This window comes from Sinohyriopsis cumingii, chromosome 3 (genome assembly GCF_028554795.1).
Source record: "Sinohyriopsis cumingii isolate HCF-2022 chromosome 3, ASM2855479v2, whole genome shotgun sequence".
In the NCBI taxonomy this organism is placed as follows: Eukaryota; Metazoa; Mollusca; class Bivalvia; order Unionida; family Unionidae; genus Sinohyriopsis; species Sinohyriopsis cumingii.
The window spans coordinates 83,900,286-83,922,154 of record NC_142963.1 but is presented as its reverse complement, the minus strand read 5'-3'; the positions used below and the strand labels follow the sequence as shown (position 1 = coordinate 83,922,154).

The window sequence follows — 21,869 nt, the reverse complement described above, 5'->3', positions numbered from 1 at the left end:
ATCAGTGTTTTTAGGTGCTCCTAAAGACTCAAAGATGTCACCCTCCAGAAAACCCCAAGGAAAGAAAAGGAAAGGACTACCACCACGTTTAGCCAAACATGGGGACCTGTTATCTGTCCTGTCCAAAGCTTCTCCACCCCTACGAAAAAAACTCCAAAGAGGTCATCGATACCGTGTGCGAATGTTGTTTGAACGTTTTGAAAGGCACTATCCCTTTGTCCAAACACCAGAAACAATGCTTAGGCAAACATCGTCACGTTCTTCGGAAAATGGTTCAAAAGAAAGTTCCCATTCGTCAGAAAAAGAAGATGTTGGTCCAACGTGGAGGTATTTTACCTCTCTTGTTAGGCCCCATACTGAAAGGAGTCTTGGGAACCATGTTGGGAGGACTGATGGGAGCAAGATAAAAAGGCCTTCGGAAGTCCCAAGATCTCAGAATTCACCCCTGACAACCCCATGGAAGGACGAAAACTAGCTTTAGTGCCTTACAAACGATGGATGGAATACCATCGGTGGCAAGAACAACGCACCCCGCATTTACCTCCCAATCCCAATTTGAGCGAGATGTCCCAGTTACAACACGAATTGCAATCCTTGCTGGATCGCCAAGATTTGTCCGAAACAGAAAAATCGCAAAAGTACGGTCAACTCTTACAAAGACTGCAACTCTTTCACCAGAAAGCTTTAGACGAAACAGCTCTACCCACTTTGAAAGATTTTAAGACCTTGATGAAAAGTCCAGCACCATCACCAGTACCAGTACCAGTACCAGTACCAGTGGTCAAGACAGAAAAAGGAAAAGAAGAAGAAGAAGGGTTTCAAACTCCACCAGAAAAAGTACGCAAGTTAACAACACCACCTACCTCCAGAATTGGATGGATTAAAAAGATGATGGCCACCCCTTCTTCCTCACAAGAGAAAAAGAAAGTGAAGACAGAAGTGAAGACAGAAGTGAAACAAGAACCGATATCCCCCGCTCAGACATCCTCCTCTTCGACACCTATTGCTGGCCGCACACGCAAAGCCTTGCAATCCAAGAAAATACCCCAAGAGAAAAAGAGTAGCCTCTTCCAAGAGTGGGTGCCTTATTAAGACACCAATCAACACAAAAAAATGGAAAAAGTCTTAGCTAGCATTTACTACGATCCCTCGCATCCTGCAGGTTACGCAGGAGTTCAAAAATTGTATCGTGCTGCCAAAACGCGACTGAAAAGTCTCCGTTTACCTCAAGTGCAACGATGGTTACAAGAACAAACTACCTACACTTTACACAAACCCATTCGACGCAAGTTTGCCAGAAGTCGCACCCGAGTGGAAGGCATCGATCATCAATGGCAAGCCGATTTAGCCGATGTCTCTCATTTGGCCAGCTACAATCGTGGTTACAAATATTTGTTTTGTGTCATCGACGTCTTTTCCAAATTTGCCTGGGTCGTGCCTTTGACTTCCAAATCGAGCAGCGAGTTAGTGCGAGCCTTGCAACGGGTGTTGAAACAAAGCGGTCGTCACCCTCTTCGATGGCAAACGGACAAAGGCACCGAATTTCTGAACCAAGCTTTCCAAAAAGAATTAAAGAAACGTGACATTCATTTTTTTACCACCGAGAATCCCGAAACCAAAGCCAGCATCGTGGAGCGTTTTCAACGCACTTTGAAAGAACGCATGTGGAAATATTTTACGCATCACCACACTCTGAAGTACATCGACATCTTACCGCACCTGGTGCAAGCGTACAACCAATCTTACCATCGAAGCATCGGACGTGCCCCGCAAGACGTGACTCCCGACAACGAAGTGCTGGTGTTCGAGCGCCTGTTCGGTACGTCCCCGACGAGGGCTGTCCCTAAGAAAAGTGGAGAGTTGGCCGTAGGAGATTGGGTGCGCATTGGCAAAACCAAACGCACTTTCGACAAAGGTTACTTACCTAACTGGACGACCGAATTGTTTCGCGTCACTGGACGAGTGCATGGCCGTCATCCTGCCGTCTATAAATTGGAAGACATGAACGGAGAAGTACTCAAAGGAACGTTTTATTTGCCCGAGTTACAACGTGTCACCAAAAAAGAAGACGACGTGTACGACATCGAAAGCATTCTCGAACGCAGAACCCGTAAAGTGGGCAAACGACGTGTCAAAGAAGTCAAAGTACGTTGGAAAGGATATCCACCCAGTTTCGATTCTTGGATCGACGCTTCGCAAGTCATCGACTATAAAAAGAAGAAGTGACCATCATGCCCTTTCACACATCAGACGCAGCTACGTCGACCAGTCCTTCTTCCCCTAGTTCTTCTGTGCAAGATTTACAAAAACAACCCTTGTGGGTGTGGTGTGGAGAACGTGTGCCTAAAACGCAAATCGTCTTTTTCTGCCAAATCTTCGTGGTGTATTGTGTCATCGGGGCAGCCATCGCCAATTTGAGTTTGCAACAAGGAGACAAACAATTGTGGACCATTTTATTGAGCAGTTGCATCGGTTACCTGCTTCCCAATCCCTCCCTGAAATTCTCCTCGAACGGGAACGTTGTGTCCAGTGCCAGTGTCAGTCACCACTCCAATAACAACCAGAACCCCATTTTGGGCGGAGACACGCCTCTGACATCCACTAACCCCTCGGACAGTCACAGAACTCTGGAATTATGAGTCACCAAAACCAATTTTACTTAACCTTACCCAGTGACAGTTCCATGGAGGTGTTTCCCAACAACACGTTGTGCTGTTACACGGCCAAATTACCTCAAGCCATCCCCTTAGATCACGAAGCCCATTGGGAAGTGGCTTTAGTGGAAATGATTCACCCGACCCAAGTTCACAATGTCATTCCCAATCAAAATAAATTCGATGTGGAAGTTCATGACGAGCCATTGCAAGAGTACTTGGATAAGAATGTCAAATATGACAATAAAACCTATAATGAGAAAACTAAAACGTGGACCTACCACTTTGTGATTCTCCCAGGCTATTATTTCAGTGGTCATCATTTGGTCAGCGCCATAGCCTCCAGGTTTAATGGCGTGTTTGGGAAAGCTTTCGACATTGTCAAGAACAAAAGTGTCACCCTGGAGTACCACAAAGTAGCTCGTCGCTTCTTGATGAAATTTGAGCGAAGTAAAATCGTGTCCATTGAATTTTGTCCTGAATTGTTTGACATGTTGGGCGGTAACATGGAGCTGAGGAAGAAATTAGAACAAAAAACACCACCCGAATTACCCATCATTTACGACAACGTGACTTTTGGCCAGTATTTTAATAGCCCGGTAGAACTGAACCAAGGACTGAATTTGATCTTTGTGTATTCCGATGTGGTGGAATACAACGTGGTGGGACACACCTCCGTGCCGTTACTGCGTGTCATTCCTTTCAAAGTGGATTCTGCCACGAACGCTGACGAGGAAGGTGGAAACACTTACCACGTCCACCGCGAATTTGTCCATCCTCACTATTTGCCTGTCAGCAAGTCGTATTTGGACACGGTCAACATTACTATAAAAGGAGATTTGGGACAAAATATTCCATTCACCAAAGGAAAAGTCACGGTGAAACTCCATTTTCGAAAACGGTTCTCTCACGACTCGTAAGTAAGTAAGTCATGTATCCAGTGTACCAAGGGGTGGCTCGACAGCGAGGACACGGTTTAGGAGACATGTTAAAATCGGCCTTTCGTTCGGTGGCCCCAGTGTTGAAACCGATGGTGACACGCGGATTGCACGCCTTGAAAGATGCAGCACTGACACAAGGCAAAGAATTTCTCCAAAATGTCATCATCGACAAACAAAACCCTAAAGAAGCCTTCATGAGGGCTGGCAAAAATGTCTTGCTGCAAACGGGCAAAGACATTTTGGGCCGACGAGACACACCTATAAATGCCCTGCACGCTACCGAGTCAAGCATTCAGCAAGGACAAGGCAGAAAGAGACGACGAAGAAGAAAACACCCTTTCACCAGACTTCAAGCGAGAAAGGCCAAGAAAAGAAGAACCGTTCGAGACTTAGACGTTTTCGATTATTGAAACACAGCAACAACAAAAAAATGATGCACCGAGAGTCTTGCGCTTGTTCCAAGACGGAACTGGATCTGTTTGCCATGCCCCCCACCATGATGACGATGCAAGAATCCCAGTGGGTGGAATTTCATCCCGTCTCCTCATTGACCGATTCCACTCCCATCGAGTTTGAAATCAAAGGACAGCCCGAAGATTACATCGATCTGAATAGCAGTTACTTGTACCTGAAAGTCAAAGTTGAAGATAAGACAGGAGGTGATATAGACACTGAAGCAGTAGCTCCCGTCAACAATTTCATGCATTCCTTGTTCAGTGGAGTGGACTTGTACTTGAACAACAAACTGGTCAGCAGCAGCATGGATACTTACCCTTATCGGGCCTACCTGGAAAATCTCTTGACGTACGGAATAGATGCCAAGAACACTCATCTCAATGCCTGTGTGGTATGGGAAGCTGACGATGAAGATCAGTTTGAATTACTTGAAATTGATACAACCAAAGAACACAATGGGGGATTTGTAGAACGAAGAGACAGAATCAAAGGAGTCAACAAAAGTTTAGAACTGATGGATCGTTTGCATTTGGACATGTGGCTGCAAGAGAAATATTTGCTGAACGGAGTGAATGTTCGCCTGAGACTGAATCGGAGCAGTACCGCTTTCCATTTGATGGCTGATAGTGACGGTTACAAAACCAAAATCCAAGAAGCCAGACTCTACGTGCGACGTGTGGAAGTGCTACCTAAAGTAGGTAACGACATCAGTCAGACGTTGAGCAGAACGACCGCCAAGTATCCCATCCGACGCGTGGAAGTGAAAACGTTCACCATTTCTGCTGGACTGCAATCCATAACCGAAGATCATCTGTTTCAAGGACAGTTACCCAAACGTTTGATCGTTGGTATCGTCGAGAATACAGCCTTCAACGGAGATGCCGAAAACAATCCTTTCAACTTTCAACACTTTTTAGTGAAGAAAATCGAAGTCAGTCGTGATGGCAAGACCTTGTGTACCCGACCTTTCGAACCTGACTTTGCCAAGAAGAATTACTTGAGATCGTACTTGTCCTTGTACGAAGCCACCGGACAGTTAGGAACCAACACCACTCATGGCATTACGTATGACGATTATGCAGGAGGCTATGCTTTGTGGGCTTTCGATTTTACTCCAGACCAAGGCAGCGACGAGGGACATTTCCACCCTATAAAATCCGGCCAGATTCGTGTGGAACTTCAGTTTGCAAAGCCACTGGACAAGACAGTGAACGTCATCCTGTATGCAGAATTCGATAATACCATAGAAATCAACAGTTTGAGAGAAGTCATTCTAGATTATTAGAAAGCCATGGAAGACTGTTGTCCCTCTTTACCTAGTGGAGAAACTTTGGAGATGGAATGTAAGGAGACCGTGGAAGGAGAAGAATCTCAAGACAAAGACGAAGAAGATATCATGATGAAGTCGAGATGGCCAGAACAAGAAGCCCATTTAGTCTGCTGTTTTGCCAAACACTTGGTCGACAAAATGACGGAATTGATCAAGAAAAATTGCTATGGATGTCAAAACGATCATCCCAGTCAAATTCAACACGATAAATGCCTGATGTTGAGTCAAGAAGAAAAATTGGACGAGTATCTGGACGAAGCTTGGAGCCTCATCTCGAACAAAGACGTGTTGCACCAGTGGTATAAAGACTTGCGTGAACATTCTTGTCCAGCATTAACCACTCAAGAGATCCATCGTATCGAAGCTCTCCTGAATCAGAGTGAGGAAACAGAACGAATAACCGTTTATTCGTCAGACATTTTCAAGCAAAAAGTCAGGATCGAATTGACGACGTATTATTACCTGTGAAGAAGAAGAAGAAGAAGAAGAAGAAAACAAACACAAAACAATGGATACCTGGGAACTTTATTACCTTTTGAACCACAGTTCGTATACGTCTTCTTGGAATCCCGTCGTCTGTGCTAAAGATGAACTCCCTCATCGCAAACCTAAAGACCATCAAGCTTACGTGATCAACACGGACGATAGTCATCTCCCAGGAACCCACTGGGTAGCCGTCTACTTTCCTCAAGAAGGCTATGTGGAATATTTCGATTCGTATGGATTGCCCCCTTTGGAAGACGATATCATTGACTTTATGAGAAGAAATGCTCAAACCACCCGATTCAATAACGTGAAATTACAAGGCACAGATTCCTTGGTGTGTGGACAATATTGTGTGTATTTTCTGCATCATCGCAGCCTGGGCTATTCCTTAGAACATTTAGTGACTCATTTCGATCCTCGTTCTTCTGCTAGAAACGATGTGAAAGTAGATCGATGGTTTTGTGACCATTATGCTTATCTTTTGTCTCAAGCCAGGAAACGTAGTGTCCATCAATGGCCTAATGATTTCCAACAGTGGAAATCACAATTTCATTCACAACGTTGTCAGCCTTGTTTAAAGTAGATTGTATTTGAAGAAAAAAATGTTTGGTATTTGAAAAAAATTGTTTGATGTTATAATGTTGGATTATTGTTAGAGTTGTTGTTAGTTAGTGTTAAGTGATTTTTGAATAAAAAATGTTGTGTTTTGAAAAAAAATGCCTTTGTGGTTTGTTTAGCTAGAAGAATGTTGGATTGATGCTCTTTCATTTCTTACTATCCCTCTCATGAACGTTGCGGCTCGAAAACCGTGTGGGGGATGTTTTCCTTCACGTCCGCGCTTTCACTTTAAGAACCGGGTTGTTCCCAGTCTAGCCATCCATTGTCGACTCATCCTCCTAAGAAGATGTGCTCCAAACTAGCTAAGCTCAACGAAGCCTACGTGAATTTGCATAGGGTCAGACACAGTCTGATACCGAAACCAGAAGAAATAGAGAATGTGAGAATGTTAAAAATCACTGAAGACCTGATAGAAGAGCTCTTCAGAGAAGAAATGAACAGGGAGAAAGAAGAATGGACAGAGAAGTACAGACTTCAAAAACAGCAGCAACAGCAGCAACAACAGCAACAACAGCAGCAGCAACCTGAAGCTGACAGAGGCTTTGTCGATTGTCGTATCGACACCAAAGAATTCTTCTTCTCTTTCCGAAGAAGCAGACCTATTGCCAGAAAGTCTATCCTCAGAGGACATCGCATTCTTAGAAACTGAAAAAAGAATGCCATAGCAAAACAAAAAACAGCCCTTTTCAGGGCTACCCAATACTCTAGAAAAGAAATAACTATCGATTTGCCAATGTATGTAGGTAGAGTAGTGTGAAAATAAACACTAACTCTAGCTTTTAAAAATGTGAGCGTATGAGTTTGAGTGATTGTGTTTGTAAGTCATAAAGTAGGTTGGTGTGGATAGTAGATTAAAATGATGTTTGTTTTTTTTGGGCTGCTTGAGGTGTATATTAGGGGTTAGATTGGATTGCTTTGCGTATGTGGATAGTCTATTGAAGTGATGGGTAGCATAAAAAAGTGAGAGAGTGTTTCTTTTAGGTCCGCGCGTTGTTGTTGTTTTTGGTCATGATCTAGGTAAGATGAATTTTATGTTTTTAGGGGGATGTTTTCCATCACGTACGCGCTTTCACTATAAATTGAAACTCGTTCGGCAGTCGAGCTACCCTTGTTGATTGATCAACGCAAAAAATGAACACGAGACTTGAGAAACTGTTGGAGCTTCATGTGCATCTGGAATATGCCAGGCGCATATTAAATGAACTGGCCGCGGAAGCCATTGTCGAGGAGGGAAGGATAAGAGAGGAGGAAAGAAGAAACAAAGAAGAAGAAGAAAGAAGATATAAAGAGGAAAGAAGAAACAAAGAAGAGGAGGAGGAAAAGGAGAGAAGAAATTTCAAAATCCCAGAGAGTGAAAATTGGGATTCTGAAGCAACATATCCTGCCTCTGCTCTCTCCCCTCAAAAGGTAAAAAGTAACTGGGGGATAAGATGTGTATGTGGCGCCAGGCCTGGAAGGTGCCACCATTAACCAGGTGCCCATGAAGTTCCAAACAAAACAGCCCTTTTCAGGGCTACCCAATACTCTAGAAAAGAAATAACGATAGATTTGCCAATGTATGTAGGTAGAGTAGTGTGAAAATAAACACTAACTCTTTATTAAAAGTGGAAGTGTATGTGTTTGTGTGTTTGTAAGAGCTCAGGTATGTTGGTGTGAATAGTAGATTATGGGTTTCTTAGCAAATGTGGAGAGTATAGTTAGGGTTATATTATATGAAATGAGAAAAGTGGGATGTTTTCCTTCACGTACGCGCGATGTTCGGTCATCATCTAGGTAAGATCCATTTTATGTTTTAGGGGATGTTTTCCTTCACGTTCGCGCTTTTCGTATAAGAACCCACAGTATTCGTCGTTCAAACCATTCTGCAAAGAATACAAAGAAGATGGCGTCAAACCAAATGGACAAATTACAAACCTTGCAAGACGTTTTAGACAACTTAGGAATAATGGAACAGATGCTATTAAGACTGGTTGAAGACCATTATTCCTATAGTCCCCATCGTGTAAAGATGGAAATTAACAATTTAAGGAAAGCAAAGGACAAGATTAGTGGTGTAATGAAAGAGATCAAGGAGGAGAAGGAGGATGAAGAGGAAAAGATAAGAATAAGAACATGGAACGAAAAAATTGAAAAAGAAGAGGAAAATGAGAAGAGGAAGAAAGAAGAAGAGGAGGAAGAGAAGAAAGAAGAGAAGGAGAAAAAAAAGAAGAGAAAGAGTGTTGGAGATAAAATAAGAAGTTGGTGGAGGAAAAGAAGAAATTAGAAGCAGAAGAAGAAAACCCAAAGGCCCTTTTCAGGGCCAGCCATATTTCTCGAAAAGAGATAGTCTTTGAATTGCCTACCCCTTTTTTAAATTTAAATTTAAATTTAAATTTTAAAAAAAACTTTTTAAAAAAAAAAAAATCCCATGTTAAATTCCCCTTGTACGTATAGTATCCCACGATTTATTCCCATGTTAAATTCCCCTTGTACGTATAGTATCCCACGATTTATTCCCATGTTAATTCCCCTTGTACGTAAAGTGTCCCACGATTTTTCTCCATGTTAAATTTCCATTGTACGTAAAGTGTCCCAAGGGTGTTTTTAATGCTAATTCCCATTGTACGTAAAGTGTCCCCCTTCACTACTTTCATACATACAGTAAAAACTCAAAACATTTCTCTCGAGTCAAAGAGGGACTATCTAATAAACATAAACGCGCATTCGTGTTTTGTTCCAAGTCATGAGAAATAATAGCTCATTTTATATGATTTGAGGGCATTTGCGTAACCCAATGCCGTATTAAGCTCGTTCTTTTAGCTGACCCATAACAAAACGCGTATGAGTTTGGTGTATTAAACCAACGGACAGAAACTTATAAGTTTGACAAACCTGTATCAATTCTCCTCTTAGACTCAGCACAGTAAATTACGTACTCGACTACATGCCTACAAATTGGACACTGAAAACCCTGTTGCTTCCAAATTTGTATAAAATCACAACAGAGTATAGATATTTTATTGACTTTACGTCACATTAGATGATTCAAAAGGCGTTTGAATGTATTTTGATATCTTAACATTCGAAACCGGCTGTTTTCACTAATATAGAATACTGTGATAGCAAGAGTTTAAAATAGAATATTACGATTAAATGGCGCTGTGCTATTGATGAGTGGCTGTGATACTTGATCACAGTAGGTAAGTAGGAAATCGCAAACCAATATAAGATCTTATATTCTTCTTTGAGAGAAACTGTTGAAACGATTGCACTGATTAGAATCGACGTTAAATACGGTTACAGGACGCCATTGGAGTTCCACAAATCTCTTATGAATGATGCAAACTCATCAAAACCTATGGAATAGGTAATGTGTTTGTTTTGTAGCCAATCCAATACAGTACATTGTTGATACCGTTTTGATTCCGTTTTTTTTTTCCCCTCACGTTTAACCATTTAAAGTCGCCTACAGACAATCTGAATCGTTGCAAAACATATACGTCTTTCCTCGTCTTCGTCTGGAGGGATGGTGAATATGGCAGATACATTTTATGTTACATATTTTGGGCCTGTTCTTACATTGGCACAATAACCTCTGTTAGACGTCTGTTTATCTGGTAAACTATGGGCAGGCATTTAGATTAATTCAGTCTGCTGTCGGAATCTATCAAAGATGTTTCAAATATACATGATTCAGCTCGGCATGAGAGAGCTGGTGATACCTTGATTCTTATTTCTCCCTCTTGTTTTGGCATTCATTCGAAAATATTAGTGTAACGTGTGCAACTTATCTGGCAAGATATTTTGTTTTCCTAACCTTTTGTCCGATAGATTTCACACCATGCCCAACGAGTTCATGTTTACGACCACTCAGCCCAGATTAATACGTATTTGAATACAATACTGTTCCGGTACTCTTTTGATTCTATATTAATAATTTTCTGACAATTTAAACGCAAGCAGAAAGACCTCATCCATTCAAAACCAAACCGTACATAGTAAACATGTGAATTTCTCGCAAAAAAGCACACATTTTGTGGAGAAAATATGTCATAACTAACTGAGAGTGACTGTGTGCCTTGGTGATCACACATAGCGTGTCCTTTCTATGTCACGAGTAAATGAAAGCCTTTATATACTCCTAGGACAGGCCCCAGGTCTGAATATCTCTAGATTCTGTTGCTTGCCTGCCAGTGTTTGCTTTATCTGTCATCACCTTGTTATCAGCAAGTGTGACTTTCACTCATGTCAAATATAATTGCTTTTCGACTCCCAGCTAACTGTCCAGTTATAATGCCCCTATTTCAGTTCCCTGTGTTTGAAAGCTAGCTTTAAATATGGGATTTCTATATTTATTGTATTGGGCATAATAAATGGTAGGTCTATATTTTGTACCAAAATAAGATTAGCTGACTGTTGTTGTGATGTATTTGATTGACAGATGCTTCAAATACATTGTCTAAATAGTTTTGTGATTTTTTACAAGAATACTTACAGTTTTATCTCGAAGACACGGAGTATGTAATATCATCAAGAATTTGAAGAGGAAGAAATGGTAAGAATTCTATATTACCTGCATTCAGTAATTTGTATTATCACTTAGTGTATCACATACATAAACTTTCTATTGTGAGTTTCTATTTGAGATACTTTATATATATATATATATATATATATATATATATATATATATATATATATATATATATATATATATATATATATATATGGAATTGTAGAAATATAATAGCCTTATACCACGGTCATTTGCAAAAGTTTATAGAATTAATGTATCAATCCAATTTAAGTTCATTGACAGTTCAATAATAATAAGTTAAGTTCAATCTCCAAAATCCACAAAATCAAGAAACCCAGAGTTCATGTCGCTTTAATTCTCATGTTGGTCATTTATTTGTCTAATTGCAGCAAGAAGTAATTAAGGCATAACATTGTCTATGTCGGTAAATTAGAAGTGTATCATCATTAGATAGTAGTACTTTTTTGCCTAAGGTATATTATAAGTAGCATAGATAGAGACTATGGTAATTAGCATATATGTTTGTAAATGATCATGGAAGTGTATAAAGCCTTTAATCATACATTGGATCATAACTGACACCAGCCTTGTGTAAATAGCATTCAGGCAACAAATTGAAGCAATTGATATATGGTCATATGTGTTTGTAGTTTATATTTCTATCAATCTCTCATATCACCGATCAATCATACTTGTAACCTTTTATCTTCCAATACATAAAATCTAGTACCAAAATTCTAACTTTATATTTTATTATCTAGTTTGACAGAATTGTTGACATCAGATAGTTAAATAATTTCATTCTTCAACAGGTTTCCATCTGTATACCATCACTCGAGTCTCTACCTTTCAATAAAATCGAAGATGGAACTTTCATAGCCATAGATGATCTTGTAAAGTTCCTTAAATCTAACCATTCGATTCATGACAAGAAAAAAATTGTGAAGAAAGAAAATATTGTACAAGAATTACAGCGACATGATACTGGGATAATCCAGAGAGAAGAAAAGAATTTGGTTTCTTTGTCGTCTTTCTTTCGATATATGTTCCATCACTATGATGACTTCCAGGTTTGCAAAGTGGTATGTGATGAACTCTTAGAAAAACAAACACAGTCTATATCTTCAAACAAATGGAATAAATCAACATGGAACCTTTATCAAGAACTAGCGTCTGTTAAAATTTTAAGTTTGGGTCTGTATGAAGAAACAATTAATAAGCTACAACTTGAAGGGCTGAAGGACTCACGGTACTAATTCCACTCCAATGGTAAACATATGGAAACACTGTCATATTCAAAATTCAATAACTTAAAATTTATGGGTGCTGATAATGACACCTATAATTTTTCGTGCACATCTAACCTTGGTGCAAGCTTATGTGTGGAGAACACCATATGACCCGCGGCAATTTGTTTACATACATGTGCATGAAACACGTGTTATTGATTCTGCACCAAATGAATCAGGTGCTACTTTCAGTATTGAGTACTCCTGAGTCAAGCCTGTAAAAATGCTAAAATTGCATCAGTAGAAATTTGTCAATATTTTTTTTACATTACATATAGGACAAGCTCTCAAAAGATATTTTTCCTAAAATTTTAATTTTCATTATTAACCAATTATGGACCACCAAACCTGTAAATACTCTATCATTTCTTCACCCATTTCTAGACTGGTTCACAGTTCTTCCGTATAATTAGTACCGTGTGTCCTATAACCAGATTTAATTTTTTTTGAAAAAGTTGTATTTTACTCCTTGATATTAGAGCATAATTGTAAGAAAGAATTGGCCATGCTTGTGCATGGATAATAGTGCAATAGCATTTTATGTGATACCAATATCTATAGTTAAATTGCATCCGCATCACATGTTGCTGTGTTGTATTGTACTTATTAATGGCTTATTCTTATTATTAAAATAATTGTTTTCTGCCTTTGTATCTTCATGTTATCTTTCTATGGCATGCATGCTACACAAAAGAAACACAAGCATGCTGACATCAGCAAGTATGACATCACAGGGTATCAAATTACATGACGCATTGTATTTTCATCTCTCACTGGCTATAAGACAAGTTTTAAATGTTTTAAATTTCAAAATTGCATTTCTTTTCTTGCTGACTCTCACAGAAATAAGATACAGTGCATCCCTATTCACATCAATCAAACAAAACAAATAAGTGTGCCACATGACAGGTCAAAATGATAAGAGGCCATTGCCCTTTTGTGACTAAAACATATACACACACCCATGAAGCACCAAGAGATGCTGACATTCCAAACTTATTTAAACTATCATCACATGTGATTCATGACCCCCCAAATGTTAATAAAAAGGTATAAAAGCCAAGGAAGAGTTCCATAAGCTTTATTATACTGAATAATTAAATAACATAGTGCTACTTTTTAGTATAAAACTATGGGGAAGGGTGAATAAGCAAAGAATAGACAGAGTAATTTCTTCAAGCCTGGTAATGTTCCCCACAACGGGGGTGGGGGGAATGTGTATCAACCCAAATAACACATCAGCATGAGGTATGTTACATAAGGACAGCAAGAGACAAATTTGAAAAAGCTATCCAAAGTTCCTATAATGCTGACATTGATGTTGGAGACAGAAAGTGTATGCACAAACTGTTATGACTCAAGCTATTAAGTATGCTGGAGGTGGAGAAATGTGTGAAAAACTTTGCTATGCCAAGACAAGTTCATGTCTCTATGCAATATGCAGACACTGATAAAAATTGTCACTGAATACACTACTTGTTAAATTTAAGTAATAGAATTGAATTGCATATTGAAGTTGTCTAATACATAAACATATACCTACATTTACCCAAAGCTCATAAAAAGTTAAGAAAAAGTCTCAAAATCATTACTGTGGCTACTTTCCACTATAAGCAGTGTTAAATTACTTACTTTTTAATATAAAGCTGAAAAAATGCATACATTATTGAACAAAAGAGAAACAAAGCAAACATTGCAATCACTCAATTACAGTCAAAGGGGAGGTAATACACCTTGAATTGGCAAACCAAATAGCAAGCTCTAATTTACAGCTAAATGATTCCTTACTATTACTTGATGGTAAGAACAGAGCAATGTAGGTTTAATAAATAGCTTTTGTTTCAAATATGAAACCATATTTCTGACATGAAGCTTGTTTTCATTTATTCGCAACAACATATATGGTGAAGAAAACCCATATCACTTAGTGCATGCAGTAATCAAATGCTGAGATTTGGAATAATGTGTTCTGAGACCACAAGTTGCAACACCCTGAGTATAAAGGTTTTCTATCATGGGACTTGGTACATGAAGAAAAAAGAGATCTGGTTTGGTGGGAGAGAGCAGTATGTTCACCATGCAGTTATACATCAAGAATGTTTCAACTGTATGAAGGGAGGTTGGGGAAGAAAAACTGCCTGTGTAAAGAATGCAATACAGATAGGACTTTTGCAGACTTATATTGGGAATGAAGGGTTGAAAACTATTATTTTAAGTGAAAATGTCCCTCCCTGCTCCCTCAACAAAAGGAATGCAGAAAAGTTCCAATACTGTTTGCCCAAAAATGTAATGTACCAATATGAGAAACATGCTGAACATAGAATAGGTGTCAAGGAGTTTAATTCTAGGATAAGAAATAAGACCGGTATAATTGATATTCAATGTGACTCGACATATAATAATTCAATTTACAGGTTGAGGCAATGCAGCATGTGCAGTTTTGTGCACAGTCCTTATTTTTACAATGTTCTCTGCTTTGATCTGCTGAGTGTGTCTCTAAAGTTAAATGATCAGTACTGATACATAAGTGATTGTGACATAAGTGGCTTACATATAAAATCTACCCCACCCCACCCCATTTTGGGGAATTATTGCATGTGTTAAATGGTATTTAACCATACAGGCCAATCTATGGGTACCATCATATGAAATTCTGCCATCAGGCCATACTGTGCTCTTTTCCCTATGGCCTGAGCTATATACTTCCACTCTCCAGTGTATAAAACAATCCCCATCTGTCTTTTGTATAGAATTTTTCTCCAAAATCACATGCAAACCATGATAAAAAGACTCCATTATCACTGTCATATGTAAAAACCACCAAATTGATACCCTGGATGCACGTGGTAACCATGGAAACAACAAACTCCTATTATGGTATAGGTCGCATATAGGACTCACGGTACTAATTCCACTCCAATGGTAAACATATGGAAACACTGTCATATTCAAAATTCAATAACTTAAAATTTATGGGTGCTGATAATGACACCTATAATTTTTCGTGCACATCTAACCTTGGTGCAAGCTTATGTGTGGAGAACACCATATGACCCGCGGCAATTTGTTTACATACATGTGCATGAAACACGTGTTATTGATTCTGCACCAAATGAATCAGGTGCTACTTTCAGTATTGAGTACTCCTGAGTCAAGCCTGTAAAAATGCTAAAATTGCATCAGTAGAAATTTGTCAATATTTTTTTTACATTACATATAGGACAAGCTCTCAAAAGATATTTTTCCTAAAATTTTAATTTTCATTATTAACCAATTATGGACCACCAAACCTGTAAATACTCTATCATTTCTTCACCCATTTCTAGACTGGTTCACAGTTCTTCCGTATAATTAGTACCGTGTGTCCTGAAGATTCCATCTTTAATTATTGATTATAAAACACAGCTCACCGACAGCGAATGGAATAAAATTCAATTGTTCGAATGGCATTATAGTTCCTTTTGTAAGAAAGAAGCATCAGACTATGAAGATGAGCAGGAAAGTAAATGGGAATTCTTTAGATTATGTAAAGAGTTGGCAGAAAAAGGACAAGAACTCAATCAGTTGTGCTTGAAGGTATGTCAGCGGAATGTTGCTCGAAAGTTTGCTGCTGATGCAATAAATGGAATTACTATCCATCTTGAAGTATCCATCGACCTGAGAAAATAGAAACCCACACAGAAAATGCTCTTAGAGACATACCTGCTCCTCAGTTTCAAAATATTATTTGTTTTCAGTGCACAAATGTGTGTGCACATAAAGCAGGAGTACACATTGGTATCGAATTGCAGGAATTGCAACATAATGTTGAAATGTATGATGATATGTCTCTGATAGTTAGTGCCTCTCTGAAGAAAAGTCACAATGTTTATGTGCCTGTCATACTCTTCTTTCCCAAAGGCTGCCTTCCGCCTGGTGAGCGTTTTCTTGCAAGAAGTCATCTAAAATCTGGAAAACTCCAACCCCATTATGTGTCACTTTCATCTTGTCTGGATGACCAAGATCTCCCAGAGGAATATAGAATTCTTGACTCCTTTTGCTTTCAATGTTTTAAAGAGGAGAAACATTGGCTTGCTGATCCCTTAGATATGAACCACTTTCAAATAATGAGAGAATGGCACTTGCACGTTCCTTTACCATTCCAGTGTTTATTAGAACAAACACTACTGAACAAAGACATCCTCAGGCGTCGATCATCAGATGATTTCTACACATCGAAACTATCCTCTTTATATTGCCATTTCGATTCATCACTGAACATACTTAACAGAAATTACAGTGGTCTCATACAAGATATTGTCACAGATGAGTTGTTCATCAACTACTATAACATCACATCTGTTTTTTCCATCACATCAGCTACCAATATGAGTCAAAGTCTACGAAATGGAGACAGACGTCTTAAGAAAGCTGCAGATCCAGAACTTTGTCACTTTAAAACGTATCTGAAACCATATCCACTTTGCTATATAAAAGCAAGTGATGTCTCATCTTCTGGTTTGTCTCAGAGACTGCCATCTTATATTTTTCATGGACAATCTGGTCCAGCTCACCATGAAAACTGACCCACAACCTGGTGAAAGGAGAATAAATCAACTATGCACCCTGCCCATTACAATCAAAGGCATTCCAAAAGATTCAAACGATGTATTAACATGGCATCTTCCACTGTGTGAAGAAAAAGAAGACTGTGCATGCAAGGAAGCACCACCGCTGGAAAAAGAAGATCTAGAATGGGTTCTACTAAAGATGACCTCTGATGAAGAGTGTGCTTTTGAACGTTTTCAGCAGCAAGCCAAATGGGGCCTGAAATACATATGGACAAGACTTACATCATTACAGCCCTTCACAAACATTCTAGGCAAAGCGGCTTCGATGGAAAATTCAGAATTTCAGGAAGAAAACATGGATCTAGATGAAAGTTTTTCATCCTTGGCCATTCATGATTTGGAGAAAATGGATAAAATTGGTAATAATGATAGAACTGAAAACTTCCCACTAAACATCTCCAGTGAAGATATAGAGAGCATTAATGGAACCATTACCTCCATTAGATCAGTTGATAGTAATGGGGATACAATCGAGGATATGAAAAACATCCAGGATGATCCAAATGTATCTTGTGATTTGTTACCATATATTGATGTCAGTGATATAGATGAGGAGGATGTACATCCAATGTATAAAGATAAAATGAATAAAAAAAGAGGAAAAGAAGACGAAGAGGAGGAGGAAGAATATTCAAATATTAGGATAAAAGTTGGTGCTAATAAAGATATTCTCCAAGATGTTCAAGCCCTCCTTGAAGAAATACAGATACCATTTATGACAAACAAAGATGAAACTGTTGTCTGCAGTACTGATAGTAGCATACTAGAGTATCAGGATCTAAACAACACACCATCACCGCCACTATTATGCCGCCATCCTCCACCCTCCAGTGGTAGAGATGACGACATAACCACATTGAAAGTGGTTCTCGATGATTTTTTGGAGAAGGCTGAACTGAGTGAAACAAATGATAAGGTTCTGTTTGCACCTGACTACAAGATTGCCAGAAATCTTTTTAAGCTTATAGATGGGAACAAAAAGTATGCAACATTTCTTCCAGAATTTCCAGTACTGCACTTGAGAAAGTCTAAAATCATGAATTTAATATCAGCTTATGAAACATCAGGTCTCATTCATATACTGAAATATATGAGAGATGATGATATTGAAAAAGACTGCAGTAAATTGGTAAGTATCGAGAACATCGAGACAGCCACGCGAAATGTTTGGCGATTGTCAGCAGCTTTGCATATCTCGGTTATCATCACGTTTATCAACTCGCTACCACATTCACATGCAGAGGAGCTGGAAAAAAATTTGTGTGATCAGGAGTTATCCGTCAGCCAGCTTGAATTGAGATGGGGACAAATGTTGAAAGAATTCATTAAGAAAACATCCACTGAGAATAAAACGTTTTCCCTGGATATTGATATAATGAGGCATTGTGACGAAATTGTAGCCATCGCCGTTGCTGAAAGACTAGGAGGAAAAGATGGGTACAACTTAATACTGGCCGGTGTGAAGTCTTCACTTCCGTTCTCATTCTTAAATGGAGCTTCCAGTTATTCTGGATTTTGCACACGGCTTTTGATAGAACATTACAAATCAAGTCACTTTCACAGACAAAGAAACATGCTCTATTCAGTACCTCTCACAATGGTAGTATTGTCAGGTTTGGATTAGACACTGCTCGAGAGATTGACCACAGAGATGCAAAGAAATGTATTTGACCAGGGGCCACACTAAGCAATGTAATGATAAGGATGTCTACAGTAGACGAGCAGAGACAAGTCCATAAAGTAATCCAGTCTGTCATCTCAGGAGAGGATGCTTCAAAGATTAAGCAAGATGAGAAAAAAGATGAAGAGATAGCATCCAAAATTTCAGAAAGGTACATGGGAAGAAAAGCCAGTGATAATGACTTGGGCCATATTGTAAGAACAATTGGTCTGATACATCGAAGAAAGGGAATGTCATCAAGTTTTGATCCCATTCTAAGAAATGCATATCACAAGGAGAATCCAGAGGTTCGGCAAGAGATGTTAGATTCAACCACAGAAGAGATAGGAACATTCATGATTCACAGATATGCAGCAAGAGAGTGTCTATTGGGTATGACACTTAGTGATTGTCCTAACATTGAATTGATAAACGGACCCAAACATCTCATTAACAGAATAAAAAGATCAAAAGGGTCAACAATCAAGAGGACTAAAGGCGTACCAAAAAATACATCATGTAAGAGCATGAAAGGAAAAAGCGAGGAGAAAAGAAAAAGGACAGTATAGAAGATGACAACGATTGTGGACTGTCTAAGCTCTTCCATGAATACTTGTCAGTCAATCTTTAAGCCAGATGGGACAAAATCATCCACAAATAAATCAGCTGGTGTGAAAAGAGCTCTTCTCGAGTTGATAAAGAAAACATCTGATACCAGAGCTACAAGTGAGCAAAAGGACGATTTGCCAGACTTAGATGAGTTCATCCTAACAGATTTCAAAGCTGTTCCACCGACCATAAAGGAACAAACGAAAGCTTCATTTGTAGAATTTGCCGGTGTGAAGTTCAAGACATCAGCTTCGACTGGAGACCAGTACTTAGAGTACGTATCAAAGGAAATTCTTCACAAGCTGATAGGACACCTTCCAAATTTACGTCACATTGTTATATGTGAGGAAAAATATTCCTTCACACCAGACACACTAAAAGCACATACAAGAAAAATGCGGGATTCTAAAGGAAAAATATCTATCTTACATTTGAAGTAAGAAAAAGAGGTGATCAGTGAAGATACATTTCACAAGCCCTCTGTTGTGGGAACAGCGACCGGCAAGAAACTTGTAAGTTCCTATTTAGGCAATCACATTGATCAGCTTCTTCTTAAGCAAAATATTATACTGGATATAGACAGTGAAGCTCTGCTGACAGCATGTCATTGCCAAGAGGTCCCCTGCACATGTTGTCCTTTCACAACACCACTGAGAGTTCGATTTACTTCCGAATCAGGAATTGTTGGTATGGAGAAGCTGTCTGACATCAGGCAGAGAAAGGGAGAAGCAGAAATGGCTCAACTTGATTGGATGAAGGAGCTTGATGCTGAGTTGTCTGATGGAGATTCTGTTGTCAACTTTGTATCATCAGCTGATATCGACACAGTCCTAATTCACCTATTTGGTATCAGTCTCCACTGGAAAAGAAACCAAACTGGAACCTTTACACGCCCTGTTTATGTTTGGCTACAGAAACAAAAGCCTGAGCTGTACAACATTTCCAAAATCATAGAAAGTATTGAAAGATACTTCAATAAGAAGTATTCGGCGGCTCTGATTGCCATCATTTTGTGTATGGGAGGAAATGACTTTTTGCCACGACATTATGGAATTTCACACGAAAAGATTTTAATGAAAGCCACTGACAATCAAGGTCTTGAGCTCTTCAAACTCTTTCACATGGAAATCCATGAGACAGATGAGTCAATTTCATCCATAATGCTAAATATTGATGCATACATTTCCTTTTTAAAGGATTTGTACTGTCCAAAGATCTACAATGCAGCTGCATTGTCCTTTGAAGAAGTAAGGCAAATGACAATCAAAATGCCTGGGAAAGAATTCCGACATCCACAAACATGGATGCCCCCGGAAAGTGCCCTGAGGAATTTAGGAAGCCTTATTCAAGTTCAGATAGATTATTTATTGACTATATGGTGTCACGAGGCCACTTTGCCAGATCTTCTTCGATGCTGTTGTATTTCCATGTGTCCAGACGGTGAAGTTTATTACAGTTTTGGAGATGATGTTCATGTATCTGACAAAGAACAATTATTATCAATACCAGAGGAGCTACTCCAGGCTCTCTTCCTGTGTACACCTGAAACACGTGCACATCAAAGAAACGTGCCTTGCATGATACACCATGCAAACAGAATCGGAGAAAACGACAGCCTCTAATGTCAACTCCAAGGTAAGCATACAAACATTTTTAACTCAACAAATTTCTTTTTTCTCTCTTTCTCTTTCTTTTTGGGTTCTCTATGAACAAGCTGTGCAGTTGAATTTGAATTGTAATTAAGCACACCACACATACATACATGTACATTGCCGTTATACACAGTTTAAATTATTCTATTTGATCATAAAATGCTTCAGTAAGGTTTATCAGATAGCTATTCATAAAATAAACAAAATTATGTTTAGACCATTTTAAATGTATAGCTACTTCTCATAGATTTCTGCTTCTCATTTTTCCTGGCAACATCTTTGAAAGAAAAACTGTTAACTTAGCCGCTAAATATGGGGAAAATTTGTACTGGACTGTTTTGGTTAAACGTCACATATCAAATGGCCAATTGTAGATCAATTTACATTTTATCAACATCAGTACTTATTTTCGTCAGTAGATACATTCTTCTTGGGACAAAAACTTTGCATGCATTTATGTGTTAATTATCCGTATTAAACTGATTTATATACCTTACCGTGGTGCATCTATATATACAGTTTCGAGGAACCCATAAATCGCATTCCATCAAGATCTATTTTTGAATCTAAGTTTCATTGTTTACCATACAGCAGTGTACTTGGATGAATTTGTGTTCTTTTCCAGAAAGATGAAGTTTTCCTAGCGATCAGCAACCAGACGTTGTAAAACACAACAAATAATGTACTACAGGACTTAGAAAGGAATGATGAAAATATTGAATGGCCATTAAAGTCCAATGCAATTCAGATAGGATAACGACTCATACCTTAAAAAGGAATTCATATAAAATGGAAATAACACACAATGTGGACAGTGTACCCCATAAGGCAGCATTTTGGAACAGTTGTAAATACTATGCTCAAATAATTCTAGGATCTTGTAATAAGCATGGATAGACGCATAGTTGATATCGTACCATAGATGTTACCTCTGATGTGTTCTGGTTCGGATGTATGAAATGTTTATGTAAACTTTGACAATACTTTTAATTTAGATATCATCATTTGGAAAATAAATATCAGATTCGTTCATTGGACTTTATTAATT

General features: G+C 38.7%; 2 protein-coding genes across 2 annotated transcripts in view; both read left to right on the top strand.

The window, feature by feature from the left end:
- The window catches only part of LOC149803217 (guanylate cyclase 32E-like), a 196,987-nt gene that overhangs the window by 28,649 nt on the left and 146,469 nt on the right, over positions 1 to 21,869 (top strand). The window lies entirely within an intron of this gene.
- Positions 19,475 to 21,685, top strand: LOC149803218 (uncharacterized). The gene is made up of 2 exons (XM_089952846.1): positions 19,475 to 20,804; positions 21,447 to 21,685. The coding sequence occupies exon 1, from the start codon at positions 19,859 to 19,861 to the stop codon at positions 20,789 to 20,791; it is 933 nt and encodes a 310-aa protein (XP_089808972.1). The 5' UTR covers positions 19,475 to 19,858; the 3' UTR covers positions 20,792 to 20,804; positions 21,447 to 21,685.

Coding starts and splice junctions, on each gene's coding strand:
- LOC149803218 (XM_089952846.1), top strand. CDS start 19,859: ATGGAGAAGCTGTCTGACATCAGGCAGAGAAAGGGAGAAGCAGAAATG.